This window comes from Mobula hypostoma, chromosome 12 (genome assembly GCF_963921235.1).
Source record: "Mobula hypostoma chromosome 12, sMobHyp1.1, whole genome shotgun sequence".
Classification (NCBI taxonomy): domain Eukaryota; kingdom Metazoa; phylum Chordata; class Chondrichthyes; order Myliobatiformes; family Myliobatidae; genus Mobula; species Mobula hypostoma.
Window position 1 is genome coordinate 11,758,642 of NC_086108.1, and position 20,337 is coordinate 11,778,978.

The window sequence follows — 20,337 nt, forward strand, 5'->3', positions numbered from 1 at the left end:
GCAAGCTTTTTTCCCTCACATATTGTGGTGGCTCTCTGGAAAACATTATAAGGGTACTGGAGGAGACACGGGTGTTGAAAGCATTCGAGAAGCTTTTAGATTGTCACATCAATTTACAAAGAATGAAGCGATATGGACATTGTGTGGACAGAAGGGGGTGGGTTAGTTAGCCATTAAATTATGTGTCTAATTAATTCAGAATAACATTTTGCGCTGAAGGCTTAGTCCTGTGCTGTACAGTTCTATGTTCTATGTTCCATGTTCAATGTTAACATAGAAGAGTACAACACAGGAACAGGCCTTTTGGCCCACAATGTTGTGTCAACCAGCTAAAAAGTAAGTGAAAAACTAATCCCCCCTACCTACACAATTTCCATGTCCCTCCATCTTCCTCACATCCATGTGCCTATCTAAATGTCTCATAAAAGCCTCTAATGTACTTGCCTCTGCCACCATACCAGCCACCCACTCCAGGCATCCACCACTCTCTGAGTGAAAAAGCTACTCCTCACATTCCCTTTTGAACCTACCCACTCTCACCTTTAATGCATGCCCCTGGCATTAGACATTTCTACCCTGAGAGAAAGATACTCCTTGTTTCCTCTATCTACCCTACCAAACCACTTCGAGATCTTGGTTATTTCTCAGGATGATAAAAGGTTAATGTTTTGATGTATTAATTCTGTTTGTATTCCACAGATGAAAGTTCAAAGTTCAAAGTAAATTTATTATCAGCTTCTACTACCATAAAATTTATTTATTTTCTTGCAGGCATTTACAAGAAAATAAAGAAATATAGGAGAAACTATATGTAAACAAATTCTGACAAATAATCAATGTGCAATAAAAAGAAATTATGCTATATTATTTCAGAATATCCCCATTTTTCTGACTAAGAAGTTTTTTGATCGGATTGATTCTATTACTTTATCTTTTATTTGGAATAATAAAAAAACAAGAATGAGTAAATGCCACTTACAAAAGTTGAAAAAGGATGGAGGTCTCACTTTGCCTAATTTAAGAATATATTACTGGGATGTTAATGTGCGATATATGTCCTTTTGGTTACACTGGGTTGATAAGAACGATTGGCCAATTTGGGTAGATTTGGAATCGAAAGCTGAGAAACAGTTTTATTTAACCTTGCTATTGGGAGCTACTTTACCTATGCAATTAGCTAAACTTGCTAATTTAAATTTATACCCTGTGATTAAGCATTCTTTACAAACTTGGCTCCAGTTCCGTAATTTTTTTAATCTTAAAAAATTTAAACTTTGTAGCTTAATCTATCGAAATTACTTTTTTAAGCCTTCTTTGAGTGATCCAATTTTTTTACTTTGGAAAAATAAAGATATTAATTCTTTTCTGAATTTATTTAAAGAAGATAGACTGATGTCTCTTGAACAATTAGTTGATAAATATTCTCTTTCATACTCACACTTTTTACAATACCTTCAAGTTAGACATTTCTTACAAAAATATTTAAGTAATTTTCCTTACAAATTGGATGCCGACCTGTTAGATACTATTACGAGTATGAACCCTTTGATGAAGGGTTCCATTGGAAGAATTTATAATTTACTATTACAATGGGATAAGCATCCTTTATTTAAGATTAAACAAGATTGGGAAAAGGAACTTAATTTGACTTTTATGACGGAAGACTAGACGCGGATTCTGAAGTTGGTTAACTCTTCTTCGAACTGTGCTAGTCATTCACTGATTCAATTTAAAATTGTACATCATTACTATTTGATGAAGGAGAGATTGTCTAAAATGTTTCCTAATGTTGATAGTTACTGCGATAGATGTAAAACTGAGACAGCTACACTGACACACATGTTTTGGTCTTGTTCTCTACTGGAACAGTTCTGGAAGTCAGTTTTTTCTACAATTTCTAAAGCACTTAAAATTAATTTACAACCTAACAAATTAACTGTGCTTTTTGAAATAATTCCTCAAAATATCCGTGGTATCTCTTTGTCTGACCAACATTTTATTGCATTTGTTACTTTGATAGCTAGGAGGGTCATTTTGTTGATGTGGAAGGATGCATCGGCTCCCATTTTGTCACAATGGTTCTCTCAAGTGATGCTATGTCTTAGTTTGGAGAAAATTAGGAGTCAAACTTTTGAACATATGTTTGATTTTGAGAAAAGATAGGGTTCATTTGCTCATTACTATCATTTGAGTTAATTGATAGATTTCCTTCATGATCTAATTGTAAATTTTTGGTATTTTTCTTGCTGGCAGTTTGCTGTTTATCTTTAGAAGCTTTTTGTATGACACATGGCTCTGGGGTTGAACACCAAATGGGTTTTTTTTCTCACTTTTTCTTGCTTAGTAGGGTTTTTTTTCACCAAAATTTTTTCAATCTTTGAAATAATGTTTTTTTTTTCTTGAGACTTTGTAAGTGTTGCCTACCTCGATGTACTCGAGTTAACTTTGGATAATAATAATAAAAAGATTTGAAAAGAAAAAGAAATTATGCAAATAAATAAATAAATAAAACTGAGAACAAGAGTTGAAGAGTGGGTGTTCAGCTCCGACTGACTGCGTTTGATGTTCTCTGTCTCTCACTCTCAATCACCGCTGCCGGAGGAAGGTGCCTGCGTTTGACTGGTCTCTCACTCTGTCTCCTTCTCGCTCGATGGTGCTGGAGTCTTGGGTCTTGGGCAAGGTTAAATCAATGAGGTTTGTGGATTGGACTCTGGTTCATGTTGTGACGTGTTTCTGACTTCCAGTTGCTCCTTTTTTTTGTTGCTATTTTGTGTGATTTTGATCGGGGCAGACTGGCTCTGTGGCCTGTGGTCAACAAACAGCACAACACCAGCCTGACCTGAACGTTCCTGGACTGCTTCAATTACTTTATGGTTTGATGTCTTATATTTTGTGTTTTTCGCTCATGTTTTGCTGTTTGGGTGATTGTTTTGTGCACTGGGGCTTCGACATTTTTCTTTGAACAGGTTCCATGGTGTGCTTCTTTGTTTCATGGCTATGTGGAGAAGACGAATCTCAGGGTTGTAGACTGAATATATACTTTGATAATAAATGTGCAACCCATCATATGGCGCTCAATGGAAAAACATTGAGGAGAGGATACTTCCAATCCCCATACAGGCAATTTTGGCTGATAACAACCCACAAAATTACATAAATAATATTGACAACCCGTGGGTGAAATGGACTCTTAAAATATGGAAAACTATTATAAAAGGATATAAACTAGAGAGAGACATTGCAATTCTTAAATGATGTGCATATGACTCGGATTTTACGCCGAATAAACAGGATGCTAGATTTAAGGACTGGGCAGTTAAAGGAATAACAGCTATTTGCAATATAATGAAAGAAGGAACACTGTTCAGTTTTGAAATGCTCAAAGAGAAACACTTATTAGAAAAACAAGACTTTTACCGGTATTTACAGATGCAGCAGTATGTTAATAGGATGGTTAAAAATGTAACCAAGGCAAGTACATGTCTGCTAGAGCTATTTAGAGAAGCATATAATTCAGACAATGGTAGTAGAATAATTTCAAGCGTTTATAAGGGTTCGGCAAACCCTAAAACACATTCGGCTTCATACATTAAAACAAAATGGGAGAAGAAAGGAGGGATAATTATATCTGAGGAAGACTGGACAATAATATGGAGGTATCAATGGAAGTGTACCAGTTCACAGAAATGGAAGGAGTTCGGGTGGAAAAGCTTGATAAGATATTTTATTACACCCTCTCAGAAATCCCATTATGATAGTAACCCCCCTGGTTGCTGGAGAAATTGTGGAAATCAAAATGCAAACCATTATCATATTTTCTGGGAATGCCCCGTTATCAAAGACTATTGGAGTGGGATACATAATGCCCTACAAGACATCTTTAAATGTGAAGTACCCTTAGAGAGTAAGACCATATATTTTGGGTATATACCTCAAGAATGGTTGAAAAGAGTTAAATATTTAATTAATGTACTGCTGGTGACTGGTAAAAAGACCCTTACCAGGAAATGGTTATCTCAGGAGAGCACAACTTTAAATGTATGGATGGTAATTACAATGGACATTTACAAAATGGAGAAGATAACAGTACCTGTTAATCATAAGTTGGAACTATTTTATTCATACTGGAAAAAATGATTTAACTACATAACACCTCATAGGCCTGATTTTATTCTCACAAGTCAATGAATATGTTGTAAAAAAATCACTCCCTACTCTGTACATAGTTTTCTTCTTTTGATTGTTCTTTCTTTCCTCTCCTTTCTATAAGTGTATACCTCAGATAAATATTATGTGGAGATTTGTGACAAATATGATTATATGATATATATGTACAGTATCTGAAATACATCTTATGGAAATGTTTGTTTGATGATGAAATTCAATAAAACATGAATTACAAAAAAAATGTACTTTCAATCTTTAAAAGTGAATCCAAAAGTTGGAGAATCAGTTCAGAGTAGTTGTGAGAGAAGTTATCCCTGTTGGTTCAGGAGCCTGTTGACTGAGGGTAATCAGTCTTCCTGAAGATGGTGGTGTGGAAACTAAGGCTCCTGCACTCCTGCCCAATGGTAGTAGTGAGAAGAGAGTGTGGTAGTATCCTCCTGTATGGATAATAGTAGGGATGGAGAGATGTTATTTGACTTGCTGACCATCTCCAGGAAGTTCGGATTTTGATTCAGTTCTACACTCTGCAACGTTTACTTTCCAAACTCAACCTTCTCACTCACAGAGAAGGTAATCCACAGCCAGTTTATTTGTTTCTCACATAATCCCTCAGTTCTGGAAGCTAATTAATAGAACATCTTTGCCCATCCCGGATGCATCTTTACAGAAGAGGAAGACCGGAGCTGTGCCATTGTTGTTTTGTGCCTCACATCCGCTTATCAGAATTGCACAGTGTCTCTAAACTCTCCCTCTGGAAATATTGTACCAGTATGGAATACAGTAAGGAATGTCTATCCTCCTCCTTTCTCAGTCACTTCTCCCTCCCACTAGGCCAACCAAAGTATCAATCGATCTCTGACAACTATGTCTGCCTTTCTAGATTGCCTTTTAGACTATAGGCCTCGAGACCATAAGATGGAGGAGCAGAATTAGGCCATTCTGTCCATCAAGTCTGCTCTGCCATTTCAGCATGGCTGATCCATTTCTCTCTCAACCCCATTTCTTGCCTTTTCCCTGTAGCCTTTCATGTCTTGACTAATCAAGAACCTATCAACCTCCACATTAAATAGGTTCAATAGATACATTTAATGTCAGAAAAACGTATACAATATAAATCCTGAAATTCTTTTTCTTCGCAAATATACACAATGACTTGGCCTCTACAGTGCCTGTTGCAATGAATTCTACAGATTCACCATCCTCTGGCTAAAGAAGTTCCTCCTCATCTCTATTTTAAATGGATGTTCCATATTCTAAGGTGTGCTCTCTGGTCCTAGACTCCCAACCATAGAAAACATCCTCTCCTCACCACTCTATCAATGCCTTTCAATAGTTAATAGGTTTCAATGAGATCCGCCACCTCTCATTTTTCTAATGTCCAGCAAGTACAGGCCTAGAGCCATCAAATTCTCCTAATGTGATGTCTTTCATTCCTGGAATGCTTTCAGTGAACCTCCGCTGAACCTCCTCTAATGTCAGCATATCCTTTCTTAGATAAGGGGCTCAAAACTGATCCCAGTGTTCCAATTGAGGCCTCACCGGTGCTTATAAAACTCAATATAACATCATTACTATCATATTCTAGTCCTCTCGAAACTTATGATAACATTGTATTTGCCTTCCTCACCACCAACTCAACCTGCAAATTAACTTTTAGAGAATCCTGCACAAGGACTCCCAATTCCCTTTACAGCTTAGATTTTTGAATTCTCTCCCCATATAGAAAATAGTCAATGCTTAGTTCACTGAGGACAGGAATGGAAATGTACTTATCACATCTTTTTCATCAAGTGATGTGTTCTCACAGCAGGAATAAAGGCCCTTCGGCCCATCTAATCCATGCTACAACATTGCCCAGTGAGTTAATCCCATCTGCTCGCATTTGGCCCATAACTTTCTGAACCTCTCGAACCCATGTGCAGTACTCATTAGGTAAACACTGCCAGTGTGACCGTCTCAACTGTTATTTCAGGCAGCTCGTTCCTAAATCGCACCACTCTTTGTGTGAGGAAACTGCCTCAAATCCCCTTCTTCCCGTCGCTGTCTGTAAGAACTTTGTACATTCTCCCCATGAGCATGTGGGTTTTCTCCAGGTGCCCTGGTTACCGCTTACGTCCAAAGATGTACCAGTTCGTAGGTTAACTGATCATTGTAAATTGTCCCGTGATTAGGCTAGGGTTAACTTGGGTATTGCTGGGTGGCGTGCCTCAAAGGGCCAGAGAGCCTGTTTCACACTGTTTCCCATAATAAAGAATGAAGAAAAGCTCACCTCTGTTCTTAAACCTATGCCATCTTGTTTTTAGTACCTTCTCTCTGGGGAAAAAGGCAAGATGCTTTCACCCTGAATGCCTGTCAAGATTTCAGTGTCTCTCAAGGTTTTATATGGGTCGGCTGGTGGTGTAGTGGCATCAGCACTGGACTTCAAAGCAGATGGTCCTGAGTTCAAACCCAGCCAGGTCTCAACCTGGGCAGCAGCAGTATCTGCACGGAAGAAAGGCCTGGCAACCTACTTCCATATCTTGGCATGAAAACCCTACGATGAGTTCACGAAGTTGGACTCGATGTAACGAGGTCACCCTTGTGTTTAAGAAACACCCTGAAGGTTTTCTGTGGTAATCATTCACCCTCAGTTCCAGAAGATTGCAATGTTTACAGTCAACCAGCTGGTCAAATATGCAGCCCTGCTGAGCTCGCGGCAGGGACTTCTGGCAAATTTAGTGTCTTAACCATGATGTGCAATCAAACCAACAGATTGTGGCACAGTCCACACCTCAACAGTCTATTCCTCCATCAGTGGAGCCGTGGGGCATAGAACACAGGAACAGCCCACTCAGTGGTGCTGAACCAGCTAAAAAGCAAATCAAAAACACCCAAACACTAATCCCTCCTACCTACACCATGTCCGTATTCCTCCATCTTCCTCACATCTACATGCTTTCCAAATGTCTCTTAAAAGCCTTTAATGTATTTGCCTCTACCACCGTAGCAGGGAGCACATTCCAGGCATCCAACACTCTCTAAGTAATAAACTTATCCCTCACACCCCCCTTGAACCTACCCCCTCTCAGCTTCAAAGGATGCCCCCTGTTATTAGACATTTCAACCCTGGGAAACAGATACTCCCTGTCTAATCTACCTCTGCCTCTCATAATCTTGTAAACCTCTTATCAGATCTCCCCCCTGCCTCCAGTACTCCAGAGAAAACACCTAAGTTTATCCAGCCTCTCATGATAGCACATGCCCTCTAAACCAGGCAGCATCCCGGTAAACCTCTTCTGCACCCTTCCTATAGTGGGGCAACCAGAAGTATACGTAATACTCCAAATGTGGCCTAACTGGAGTTTTATACAGTTGCAACATAACCTCTTGACATTTGAACTCAGTGCCTTGACTAGTAAAAGCAAGCATTCCATAAGCCTCCTTAACCACCTTATTGATCTGTGTAGCCACTTTCACAGCAGTGCCAGTGACCCAGGTTTACTCAGTGATGTCAGACGCTGTCTGTGTGGGGTTTACACTTCATTCCTGTGAGCACGTGGATTTCCCAGCTGCTCCTGTTTCCTCCTGCATTTCAAGGATGTGCAGGTTGGTAGGTTGATTGACCATCGTAAATTGCCCTCAGTGTATGGGTCAGGGGTGGAACCTGGAGGTGGGGTGGGGTGAATGGGAATGTGAGAAAAGTAAATTGGGATTGATGTTAAGGGGTGCTCGATGGTTGGCATGGACTCAGTGGGCTGAGGAGCCTGTTTACACTTTACATCCAGTTAAGAAAAGTCGGGTACAGGCTGAAATGTAATGGCAAGGTGCAGGCTCAGCATGTATCGATGTGACAGGGCCTTAGTCCTCACGTGAGGAATGACCTAATGTTTGGATAATTTAAAGTCCAGGACAGATGGATTGAAGGTATCTGGAAAAGAGGCAAAAGTCGGGCTGGTTCTGCTCACTGCTAGTGATGTATACTCCGCTATGTGTTGAGCTGAGGCTGAGGCTGTGGTCCTGCTCCAGCTTCATGTCTATAGGCTCCAGGATGTTTCCTCCGCTATGTGATAAACTGAGGTTGAGGTTCTGGGCCTTCTCAAGGCTTCCTGTCTGCGGGCTCCATGATGTTTACTCCGTTATGTGATAGACTGAGGTTGAGGCTGTGGGCCTGCTCTAGCTGCTCTAGTTTTCGTGTCTGAGGACTCAATTTCATTCTAAATGCTATTTGCTTACTTTTATTGTTTGCACAATTTTATTTTTGTTCTCTGCACATTTGGAGTTTGTTAGTCTTTTTTTAATGGGTTCTCTTGGGTTTCTTTGTTTTGTCGCTGTCTGCAAGGAGACAAATCTAAAGGTTGCATAATGTATAAATAGTTGGATAATAAGTGTACTTTGAACTTCGAACATCCATTTATGAATGTTCTCTGATCTCAGAGCTCGTTGGCATTGTGGAAATTGATGAGACGGTTGTGAGTTGCCCACCTCCAGTGCTGGGAAGGGAGTGAGGCAGCCTGTTGATCTGTGTGTTAGCACACAGAATGTGACCCAAACATCTCACAAGGGTTTTCTGCCTCTCCCAATATCAAATCCCCTCGGGAACAGTCTGATCGTAGGGCAGGCTTTGCAGCCAGTGTAGAATGCTTTTATTTACGAACTAAATACACGAGTCAAAATAGTGAACTGCATGGGGAAGCTGCAGCATTTGATCCCATTAGTGATGTAGAGTGTCCTACAGGGCAGAGATGGTTTGTTGCTGTTGACCAGATCAGGTTGAGAGTCATAGAGCACTACAGTACAGAAACAGGCCCCAAGGTCCATCTACTCATAGAACATAGAACATAGAATAGTACAGCACAGTACAGGCCCTTTGGCCCATATTGTTGTGCCGACCCTCAAACCCTGCCTCCCACATAAACCCCCCCACCTTAAATTACTCCATATACCTGTCTAGTAGTCTCTTAAAATACTCCTTGCTATTATTTTTCCAAGCCCCTACCTACCATTTCTGCTGGCAACTCTTTGCCTGCTTCTTCGTCTGGTTGGCCTCACATTTCCCACCCTTGGTCCCTGGGACAATGCTGTGCTCTGGATGACCTGCTGCTGGATCCCACCGACTGTGGAATGGCACGGTAGTGTAGTAGTTAGCACAACGCTTTACAGTATCAGGGACCCAGGTTCAATTCCTGCCACAGCTTGCAAGGAGTTTGTACGTTCTCCCCGTGATTGCATGGGTTTCCTCCCACAGTCCAAAGAGATTAATTGGTTTGTAAATTGTCCTGTAATTGGGCTAGGGTGAAATTGGAGGTGGGGGGGGGGTGGTTGCTGGATGGTGAGGTGTTTGATGGGCCTATTCCTCACTATATCACTGAATAAAATAACCAATTAACCCCACCTGGGAAGATGCTCGGGTGTGATGGGGGTGCTTCTTTACCTTCTTCTTTCTTCACCCCTCAGGGGGAAGAACTCAAGCCTCTGTTCACTAATCCCCCTTAGTCACTTGCCCAAGGGCAGGCATTGAACCAAACCCACTGCCCCCAGACTCCCTGTAACGTTGCATTGTACTGCAAGTGACTGCAGAACCTTCTCTGTTCCTGTGTCAGTTGAGCCTTAGACAAACTGCTGGATGCCACGGAACTCACTTCCGGGAACTTTGGTTGTTTGCTTGCTTTTGTTGTTTGCACAATTTGTTTTTTTTCTCTGCATATTGGGTGTTTGATGGTCTTTTTTAAAAAAAATTCAAATCAAATTGAAATTCAAATTCAAGTTAATTATCATAAAGCTGAATGAAACAGTGTTCCTCTGGAGCCAAAGTGTAAAACACATACAGCACATTCAAAACAGTGAGCAAAAAACATAGTCACACAAAACATATACAGTATACACACATAGCCCACGTCCCTCAGCAACATGTCCCACATATTAGTCCAAAAGACCATAAGATATAGGAGTAGAATTAGGTCAATTGGCTCACCGAGTCTGTTCTGCCATTTCACCATGGCTGATCCATTTCCCTCTCTGTCCAAATCTCCTGCCTTCTCCCCACATCCAATCAAGAATCTATCAACCTCTTCCTCAAAGACTTGGCCTCCACAGCTGCCTGTGGCAACAAATTTCACAGATTCACCACTCTCTGGCTAAAGAAATTCCTCCTCATCACTGTCCTTAAAGGATACCCGTATATCCTGAGACTGTACCCTCAGGTCTTAGACACTCCCACCATAGAAAACATCCTCTCCACATCCACTTTATCAAGGCCTTTCACCATTTGATAGGTTTCAATTAGGTCCTGAGCTATGAAACGCTCCTCATATGACAAGCCATGCAATCTTGAAATCATTTTTGTGAATCTCTTTAGAACAAGCTCCAGTTTCAGTACATTTTTTCCAAGACAAGGGACTCAAAACTGCTCACAATACTCCAAATGAGGCCTCACCAGTGCTTCATAAAGTCTCAACATTACATCCTTGCTGTTATATTCTAGTCCTCTTGAAATGAATGCTAACTTGGCATTTGCCTTTTTCACCACAGACTCAATCGCAAAGTAACCTTTAGGGAATCCTGCAGAAGGACTCCAAATCCCTTTGTGCCTCCGATTTTTGTATTTCCTCTCCACTTAGAGAATAGTCAACCTTCCATTTCTTCTAGCAAAGTGCATCACCATACACTTCCCGACACTGTATTCCATCTGCCACTCTTTGCTCATTTTCCTAACCTGCTTCTTCTGTAGTCTCTCTATTTCCTCAAAACTACCTGACCCTCCACATATCTTCATATTGTCTGCAAACTTTGCAACAAAGCCATCAATTCTGTCATCCAAATCATCGACATATAATGCAAAAAGAATCAGTCCCAACACAGACCCTGTGGAGCACCACTAGTCTCTAGTAGCTAACTAGAAAAGGCTCCCTTTATTTTACTCTTTGCCTCCTACCAATCAGCCGCTATTTTATACATGTTAGAATCATTCCTGTAACACGTAGCCTCGTGAATAGCACCTTGTCAAAGGCCTTCTGAAAATCCAAGTATACAACACCAACTGATTCTGTTTTGTCTATCTTGCTTGCTATTTCTTCAAAGATTTCAAACAGATTTGTCAGGTAAGATTTTCCCTTGAGGAAATCATGCTGACTACAGCCTATTTTATCATGCACTTCCAAATCCCCTGAAACAACTGACTCCAACATCTTCTCAATCACAGAGGTCAGACAAATTCACTTACAATTTCCTTTCTCTTACCTTTCTCCCTTCTTAAAGAGTGGAGTGACATTTGCAATTTTCCAGTCTTCCAGAACCATTCCCGAATCTAGTGGTTCTTGAAAGATTATTATTAATGCCTCCATAATATCTTCAAACACCTCTTTAAGAACCCCATGGTGTACACTATCAGGTGCAGGTGACTTACCTACCTTCAGACCTTCCAGTTTGCCAAGAACCTTCTCCCTAGTAATGCCAACTTCACAGACATCATGCCCCCTGGCACCTGGAACTTCCACCATACTTCTACACTGACTTCCACAGTGAAGGCTGATGCAAAATACTTATTCAGTTCATCCACCATTTCCTTGTCCCACATTTCTACCTCTACAGCATCCTTTTCCAGCAGTCCAATATCCACTCTCGTCTCTGTTTTTCCCATTATGTATCTGAAGAGACTTTTGTTATCCTCTTTAATATTATTGGCTAGCTTTCTTTTGCATTCTCTCTTTACCTTCTTAATAACTTTTTCAGTTGTCTTCGTTTGGTATTTAAAAACTTCCCAATCCTCTAACTTCCCACTAAATGTTGTTCTATTATGTGCCCTCTCTTTGGCTTTATATTGATGGTACAGTTCTCGGTCGTGCGCAGAAGCATGCCACACTGCCCTTGGCATTGCTTCGCCTTGGTTGCAGCAGCAGCCTACCATGCGGCTTGAGGCCTAGTCTTTGCTACACCTGATGCCACGCAGCTGCCTGGTTGTCTGTCACCACACCAATCAAGGGAGACAGGTCTGCGGTATCTTACATTATCAATATCCAACAGGGTCTGGCAATTGCAAGAGGAACATCCAAGACAATCATCAGCAGCCACATTGCATGCCCCCCTCGCACACCAACTCTAATGCCTCGATGCCCCCATGCAGCAGGGTTATATTAGGTTTCTTTGTTTTGTGGCTGCCTGTGAGGAGACAAATCTCAAGATTGTATATAATATGGATACTTTGATAATACATGTACTTTGAACTTTGATTCAACTTAAGCTCCATGACCTGAAATACTGAAAGGTAGCTTTCCATCGGACTGCGCCAAGTAAAGCCCGTCTACTGATAACAGCTTGCATCTCAGTTGCCAGTCTCATCCTGAACTGCGAGTAGTTTCAAACTCTTGCAAGTGGACACCTCACGCAACTATTCATTGTCCCAGAACACACCCTACACAATCAGGAAAGCTCATTAATCTCTGACCCTGTCTCCATATACTTATCTGGTAAATGTTGCTCATGTTCCTGTCTCCAGGTAGCTCATTCCAAATATGCACCAATCTTTATGTGAAGAAACGGCCTCAAATGTCCCTTTAAAATCTCTTGCCTCTGATCTTAAACCTATATCATCTTGTTTTTAATACCTTCTCTCTGGGAAAAAATCTACATGATTTCACCATCAATGCCTCTCTTTCTCAGGAGGCTGATAAGAGCAGGACGACGCACATCAATAATCAATAATCAATAATCACATCAATAATCAATAATCACATCAATAATCAATAATCACGGCATTCTGCAGATGTTCAATAGAGAGCATCTTGACAACCTGCATCACCGCTTGGTGTGGAAACTCCACTGCACCAGACAGGAAGGCTCTACAATGGGTGGTCAAAACTGCCCAACGCCTCACTGACACTAGCCTCCTATCATCAAGGACATAAATAGAACGAGGCCCACCCTGCTCATGAACTGGTTGTCCCACTCCTATCAGGGAGGACCAAACACAAACACGAGAAAATCCGCCGATGCTGGAAATCGGAACAACGCACACAAAATGCTGGAAGGAACTCAGCAGGTCAGAGGTAGAGTTGAAAAGTCGGGGGAGGGAATCCAGAAAGCTCATTACTAACGCCTCCGCAATCTCTTCAGTCACCTCTTTCAGAACCCCATGGTGTACACCATCTAATCCAGGTGACTTATCTACCTTCAGACCCTTCAGTTTCCCAAGAATCTTCTTCCTCATAATGATAACTTCACTCCCCTCTCCCCACCTTTTAACTCTACATCTCATCTTTTTTTCTCCAGTCCTGATGAAGGGTCTCAGCCCGAAACGTCGACTGTACTCTTTTCCATAGATGCTACCGGGACTGTTCAGTTCCTCCAGCATTTTTAGTGTGTTGCTCCCATCCGGTAGGAGTTTCTGTAGCATCCACACCAGGACCACCAGACTCCAAAACAGTTACTTTCCCGAAGCAGTAAGGATAACTAACTCACCCCTCCGCTGCTTTATCATTTCCTGTCAAAACCACCCTATGTACAGACATTCCTGAACTGAGTGTCACTTTATCGACATACAATCCCATTTCTGTACATCGGTTATCTTATGTATTTATACTTCTTGTGTATTTTTAATGTCTTTTATCTGTTATTGTGTTTTTTTGTTTGTGCTGCATCGGATCCAGAGTAACAATTATCTCGTTCTCTTTTACATTTGCGTTCAGGAATTGACATAAAACAATTCTGAATCTGGAAACTTGAAGTCCCTTGGTACTAAATGTGTGAAATGCCTCTCATTGGCTGTATGGTGGGAATGTAAGAGGAGTTATAAGTTATAAAAATCATATTAATTAAATCTAGCTGGTTTAAACGTAAATGGCCAGTTCGCATTCCCACGGTTAGAGGAGAGTTCACATGCTCCAAATGCTTTACACAGGTTTATACGTTACATTTCAAGATCACAACCCCTTACACCATTTCTCTTGTATTACTTTAAATGTTCAAACGTGATTCCTCTCTGGGCAGAAGAACAGCAGTCAGTTTTGCGTTACCTGTATACGAGGACATCATCAGAAGAGCTGTTGTATTGGACCTGGTACATACGGATGCCAGGCACGTGACGTTGAGAGGGCCAACGGATTTGGACTGAAGAGGAGGTGAGGTCAGTTGCTGTGACCTTCTTGTCCTGTGGAGTCTTTGTCTCATTTCCAGCAGGAGGAGAACCAGACTTGGACGAGGTGGTGATGTCCGACAAACCAGGATCTGGTTCTTTGATGTTATTGGTGCTATTAGCAAAATGAGGGAGAGGGTTCACAATCAGCTCCACCTCCACCATAGCATCTCCAGCAGCATTAGAAGCAAAGCAAGTGAACGTCCCAGTGTCCTTAGGGGTGGTGATCAGGATCTCCAGCGTACCATTCTCATAGGTGGTGGCTCGACTTGAATTGGAGATGAGACGTCCTTCTGGTGAGGTCCAGTGGATGGATGGATCAGGGTCCCCAATCGCCTTGCATTTCAGGATGGCTCTCTGGCCCTCCATGACAAAGATCTTGGAGCTATGTCGGGTGATCAGCGGGGGATCGCAGGTGAATTCCTCCTCAGGAATGAACCAGAAGTATTTGCCCATTAAATGCTGTGGTGAGGCGCAAGTCTCCAGATCGTCCTCTCGGGTAAGGCGCCTCAGCCAGAGCAGTTCACAGTTACAGTGGAGTGGGTTTCCACCAAAGCTGAGGACAAGAGATGAGAGTGGAGATCCCTTTGTCTTCGCAAACATTTGGACCCGGAGAAACAAGGGATCGGGGGGCAACTTGTGAAGTTTGTTGGACGTCATGTCCAGTCGGGCCAGCTTATGGAGATTGGAAAACGTTCCCTCTGGGACAAAGTCAATCAGGTTATGGTCCAAGCTGAGAGTGTTGACATTTGTCATTTTCCCAATAGTTTCCCAGGGCAAATTCTGCAAGTTGTTGTAGGAGAGATCCAGATCTTCAAGAGACGTAACAAAGTCATCAAAGGAGTTGGCAGAAATATAATGCAATTGATTGTTGCTGAGGATGAGATGTCGGAGGTTTACTAGACCGTTGAAGTGCTCATGTCTGACCGTGGTCAGCCTGTTGCTGTCCAGATGCAGGGCACGGAGAACTCTTAGGTCTGCGAATGTGTGAGGCATGATCTGGCTGATGGTATTCCTGGACAAGGTCAGGTGCACCAGGCTGGTCATGTTGGCAAAGTCTTTCTTCCTCACCGTGGTGATGAAGTTATCAGTCAGCCGCAGCTCCACTGTCCTCCGGTCGATTAACGGAGGCACGAAGAGCAGCCCGGTTTTGGCACAGAGGATGGCGAGGGAAGGCGAGAGGTTCTGGCAGATGCAGCGCTTCGGGCAAAGTTGGGCCTTCACGGCCAGGCTGAGCACCAGCAGGGAGAAGAGGAACCGCTCCATCATCAGTCAGACCAGCGAGCTGGACAGAGAGAGAATTAGAAACTTGATTAGTAAGGACATCAAATCTTACAGGGAGAAGCAGCCATGATCAAAACACTCAATGGGCTGAATGATCTATTTCTTCTCCTACATACAGTATACGTTATGGTTTAAACAAATCAAACTACTCGCAGAAAGTTAAAGGCAGTGCAGTATCATAACTCTTTACAGTTCCAATGACCCATAAGACCATAAGATCATAAGACATAAGAGCAGAATTAGACGAACTGGCACATCGAGTCTGTTCCGCCATTCAATCATGGCTGATCCCTTTTTTTTTCATCTCCTCCTCAACCCCAGTTCCCTGCCTTCTCCCTGTAACCTTTGATGCCATGTCCAGTCGAGAACCTATCAATCTCTGCCTTAAATACACCCAATGACCTGGGCTCCACAGCTGCATGTGGTAACGAATTCCACAAATTCACCACCCTATGGCTAAAGAAATTTCTCTGTATTTCTGTTTTGAAAGGGCGACCCTTTATCCTGAGGCTGTATCCTTTTGTCCTAAACTCTCCCACCATGGGAAGCATTCTTTCCACATCTACTCTGTCTAGGTCTGTCAACATTTGAAAGGTTTCAATAAGGTCGCTCCTCATCCTTTTGAATTCCAGCGAGTACAGACCCAGAGCCATCAAACGTTCCTCGAATGATAATCCTTTAATTCCTGGCATCCCTGTGAACCTCCTCCGGACCCTCTCCAATGCCAACACATTTTCTCTAAGGTGAGGGGCCCAAAACTGTTCACAATACTCAAGGTGAGGCCTCAACAGTGCCTAATAAACCCTCAGCATCACATCCTTAATCTTGTATCCTAGACCTCTTGAAATGAATGCTAACATCGCTAATATTGCATTTGCCTTCCTCACCACTGACTCAACCTGCAAGTTAACCTTCAGGGTGTTCTGCACAAAGTCTCCCACGTCCTCCTGCATCTCAGATTCCTCAAGTCCCACAATCTGCATTCTTCCGGCAGATGCTGGGCATAGCTCCTTGGACATATTGTTCATTTGAATATAAAAGCAAGGATATAATGCTGAAGATTTATAAGGCATTAGTCAGACCCAGCTTGGAGTAGTGTGAGCCGTTGTGGGGCCCTTATCTAAGAAAATATGTACTGGCATTGAAGAGGGTCCAGAGAATGTTCATAAGAATGATCGCAGGAATGAAAGAGTTAATGTATGAGCATTGTTGCATGTCACGTGGTACCGTGATGATGAAGGCAATCCCTATATATAGGTTGATTAAATATATATATATATACACACACACAAGATTACTCAAATACAACTGAAATATGCTTTTAGCCTGTGATTAAAAGAAATGGGGGGATCTCACGGAAACCTATTAAATATTGAAAATCTCAGATAAAGTGGCTGTGGAGAGGATGTTTCCATGTTTCCTATAGTGGACTAGTCTCGGACCAGAGGGCATAGCTTCAGAATCTAAAGACATCCCTTTAGAACAGAAATCGGGAGGAATTTCTCTTGCCAGAGGCTGATGAATCTGTGTAATACCTTGTTACAGATCGCTGTGGGGCCAGGTCAATGGGAATGCTTAAGGAGGAGGTTGCTAGGTTCTTGATTAGTAAGGCATCAAAAGTTCCAGAGGAAAGACAGTGGAATGGATGTAAAAAGGACAATAAATTAGCCATAATGGAGCAGTGGAGCAGACTTAATGGACCGAATAGCCTTGTGCAGTACCAGTGCTTGAATTCTCACATATCTCAACCCTCAGTGGAGTCACTGGAAAATGGGCTTCACAAACAGGAATCACAGTGTCATTTCTCCTTTGACTAATTAAAAACTAGTTTGAAATAGTTATTCACCAGTGTTTAATTTACAGTCATCCTGCTTTCTGTTTCCTTCAGAGATACTGCACGACTCCATGGACTCAGTAGCAAACACAATGACCCCTGTAATGGCTCACATCTCAAGATTAATTCCTACTGGTCTTTAAGTCATCAGTGCTTAACACAAGATCCCACAAATGTTTTTTAAGAGGAGTCAATTAGGCAAGAGCAAAGGGGAATATCAGATACATCACACATTAATTGTGATGTTAAATATGAGAGATTCTGCAAATGTCAAAACTCTTGACAACACACACAAAACATAAACGCAGGAGATTCTGCAGATACTGGAAATCCAAAGCAACAAATACAAAATGCTGGAAGAACTCAGCAGGTCAGGCAGCATCTATGAAGATGAATATACAGTCAACGTTTAAGGGCAAACTCGTTGTTCAAACTCATTATCTCCCTCACCTGGTTCCATCTGCTCATCACTCTTCTACGTATTCAAATGGTTCACCTTTCCTGACCACTCCCTCACCTGGTTCCATATGCCCATCACTCCTGGTTCTGTTTGCCCTTCACCTGCATACCTATTCAACTGGTTCACCTTTCCTGACCATTATCCCTCCCTTAACTGGTTCCTATCTCCACTATCTCCATGCTCCATCCCCGCTCCCTTCCCTGGCACTTCCAGTCTGTCCTTTCAGACCCCTTTTCAGTCTATCAACCTCCTGGTGCTTCGCTCATCTTTCCCCTTTTTATACTGGCCTTCTTCCCTCTCCATTATTTCAGTCCAGATGTAGGGTTTCACCCTGAAACATTGACAGGTCTTTCTCCGCTCCTCAGACACTGCTCCACCCAATGAGTGCTTGCAGCAGACTGTCTGCCACTCTAGACCCTGGTGTCTGCCATCTCCTGAATCACATGTCACCATCTGTTTCATCCTTCCCTCATTCTACTGCATTCCAGCTATCTTCCCTCCACACTCTCACACCTATTCAATGTGAGATGTCCACCCCTTTCCCTCCAGAGAAGATGCTTGAGACCCTTCATGATTTGAAACATGATCTCTTTGTGTGTTGTGAGCGATCGAACATGACTTTATACCAGGATGCCATATCATGATGCCATTCCAAGATGCCAAATCACAAGATCTTAATCCAGGAAACAGGGAGAATATTCAAAGGATCTACCCACTTAGTATATAACTGCTTAGCTTGTACACTCAACAGCACTATTTTTGGCATCACACAGTTAATGTCAAATTAAAATTTATTATGAAAGCATTGGGTGATAGGGTGGAGATATGTCTCTACCAAAGGAGATATAAGGCACTCCTTACCTCCACTAGGCTGCAGGTCACCCCTGGGCGAGGTGTAGCACCCGCTTATACCCCCCCCCACCCCCCAACTGCTCAGGATCAAGTGAAGTCATGGGAGCAGGTGGTCGATGGTCGTATGGGCAGCTGGTGCATATCACAATTCCTGGTTATGTGACCACTGACACCAGGCAGACAATCTCTGAAGAGTATTGATAATAGCTGGGATCACCCATCTTCTAAAGACACTGCCCAGAAGAAGGCAATGGCAAACCACTTCTGTAAAAAATTCGCCAAGAACAATCATGGTCAAAGACCTTCATTGCCCTCATCCTATTATTCAGCACATAATGAAAGAAAGTAAGTATATGAGAACATATACTACCCCGAGATTTATTAAATAAATAAATGACAATAAAGAAATAATATGACGTTTCTGAAAATCTATATATAAACAAAGACTGACAAACAATCAATGTGCAAAAGAAGGACAAGTCGTGCAAATAAAGAAAAGAAATATTGAGAGCATAAGTTGTAAAGTCCTTGAAAGTCAGTCTGTAGGTCATAGAATCAACCTGTTCCTGAACCTGGTGGTGTGGGACCTGAGGCTCATTGTGGTGAGTGAAGTTATCCACACTGGTTCAGGAGCCTGATGGTTGTGGGGTAATAACTGTTCCTGAACCTGGTGGTGTGGGACCTGAGGCTCATTGTGGTGAGTGAAGTTATCCACACTGGTTCAGGAGCCTGATGGTTGTGGGGTAATAACTGTTCCTGAACCTGGTGGTGTGGGACCTGAGGCTCATTGTGGTGAGTGAAGTTATCCACACTGGTTCAGGAGCCTGATGGTTGTGGGGTAATAACTGTTCCTGAACCTGGTGGTGTGGGACCTGAGGCTCATTGTGGTGAGTGAAGTTATCCACACTGGTTCAGGAGCCTGATGGTTGTGGGGTAATAACTGTTCCTGAACCTGGTGGTGTGGGACCGAAGGCTCATTGTGGTGAGTGAAGTTATCCACACTGGTTCAGGAGTCTGATGGCTGAAGGGTAATATCTGTTCATAAACTTGGTGGTGTGGGACCTAAGGCTTCTGTACCTCCTGACTGTTGGTAGTAGTGAGAAGAGAGCATGGCCTGGATGGTGGGGGTCTTTGATAATGTATCTACTTTCTTGTGGCAGAGTTTGATGTAGATCTTCTCAGTGGTGTGGAGGGCTTTTCCTGTGATGAAATGGAGATACCTATCACTTCCTGTAGCCTTTCCACTCCTGGGCATTGGTATTTCCATACCAGGCCATGATGCAGCCAGTCAGCATACTCTCCACTGTGCATCTATAGTTTGTCAAAGATGTTGGTGATGTGCTGACTCAACACAAACCTCTAAAAAGGCGACAACCACGAACCACAAGGCTGGCAGCCACATAAATCCTGTGCCACAGAAGAGTTCAGGAGCTGGGTACCCTGCAACACGTGCCTCACCTGCTAACAGTCCTCAATTCACAAAGGCCAAGTCAAGAGTTCAATGTGTGCATTGTGTGCCGTCTACGCAATGAACCATAGTCACCTGCTGTGCCTGGAGGATTGAGTGCATTTCTGGTCACCACACCATGGGAAGGATGTGATTGCACTGGAGAGAGTACAGGATGTTTCCAGGGC

General features: G+C 42.5%; 1 protein-coding gene across 1 annotated transcript in view; it reads right to left on the minus strand.

Annotated features, from left to right (window-relative positions):
* LOC134355115 (leucine-rich repeat and fibronectin type III domain-containing protein 1-like protein) overlaps positions 1-15,544 on the minus strand; it is a 119,921-nt gene extending 104,377 nt beyond the window's left edge. The window contains exon 1 of the mRNA XM_063064862.1: positions 14,154-15,544. Coding sequence (XP_062920932.1) covers positions 14,154-15,541 — 1,388 coding nt within the window. The 5' untranslated portion in view covers positions 15,542-15,544. The remainder of the gene's footprint in view (positions 1-14,153) is intronic.
* Between the last annotated feature and the right edge of the window lie 4,793 nt (positions 15,545-20,337).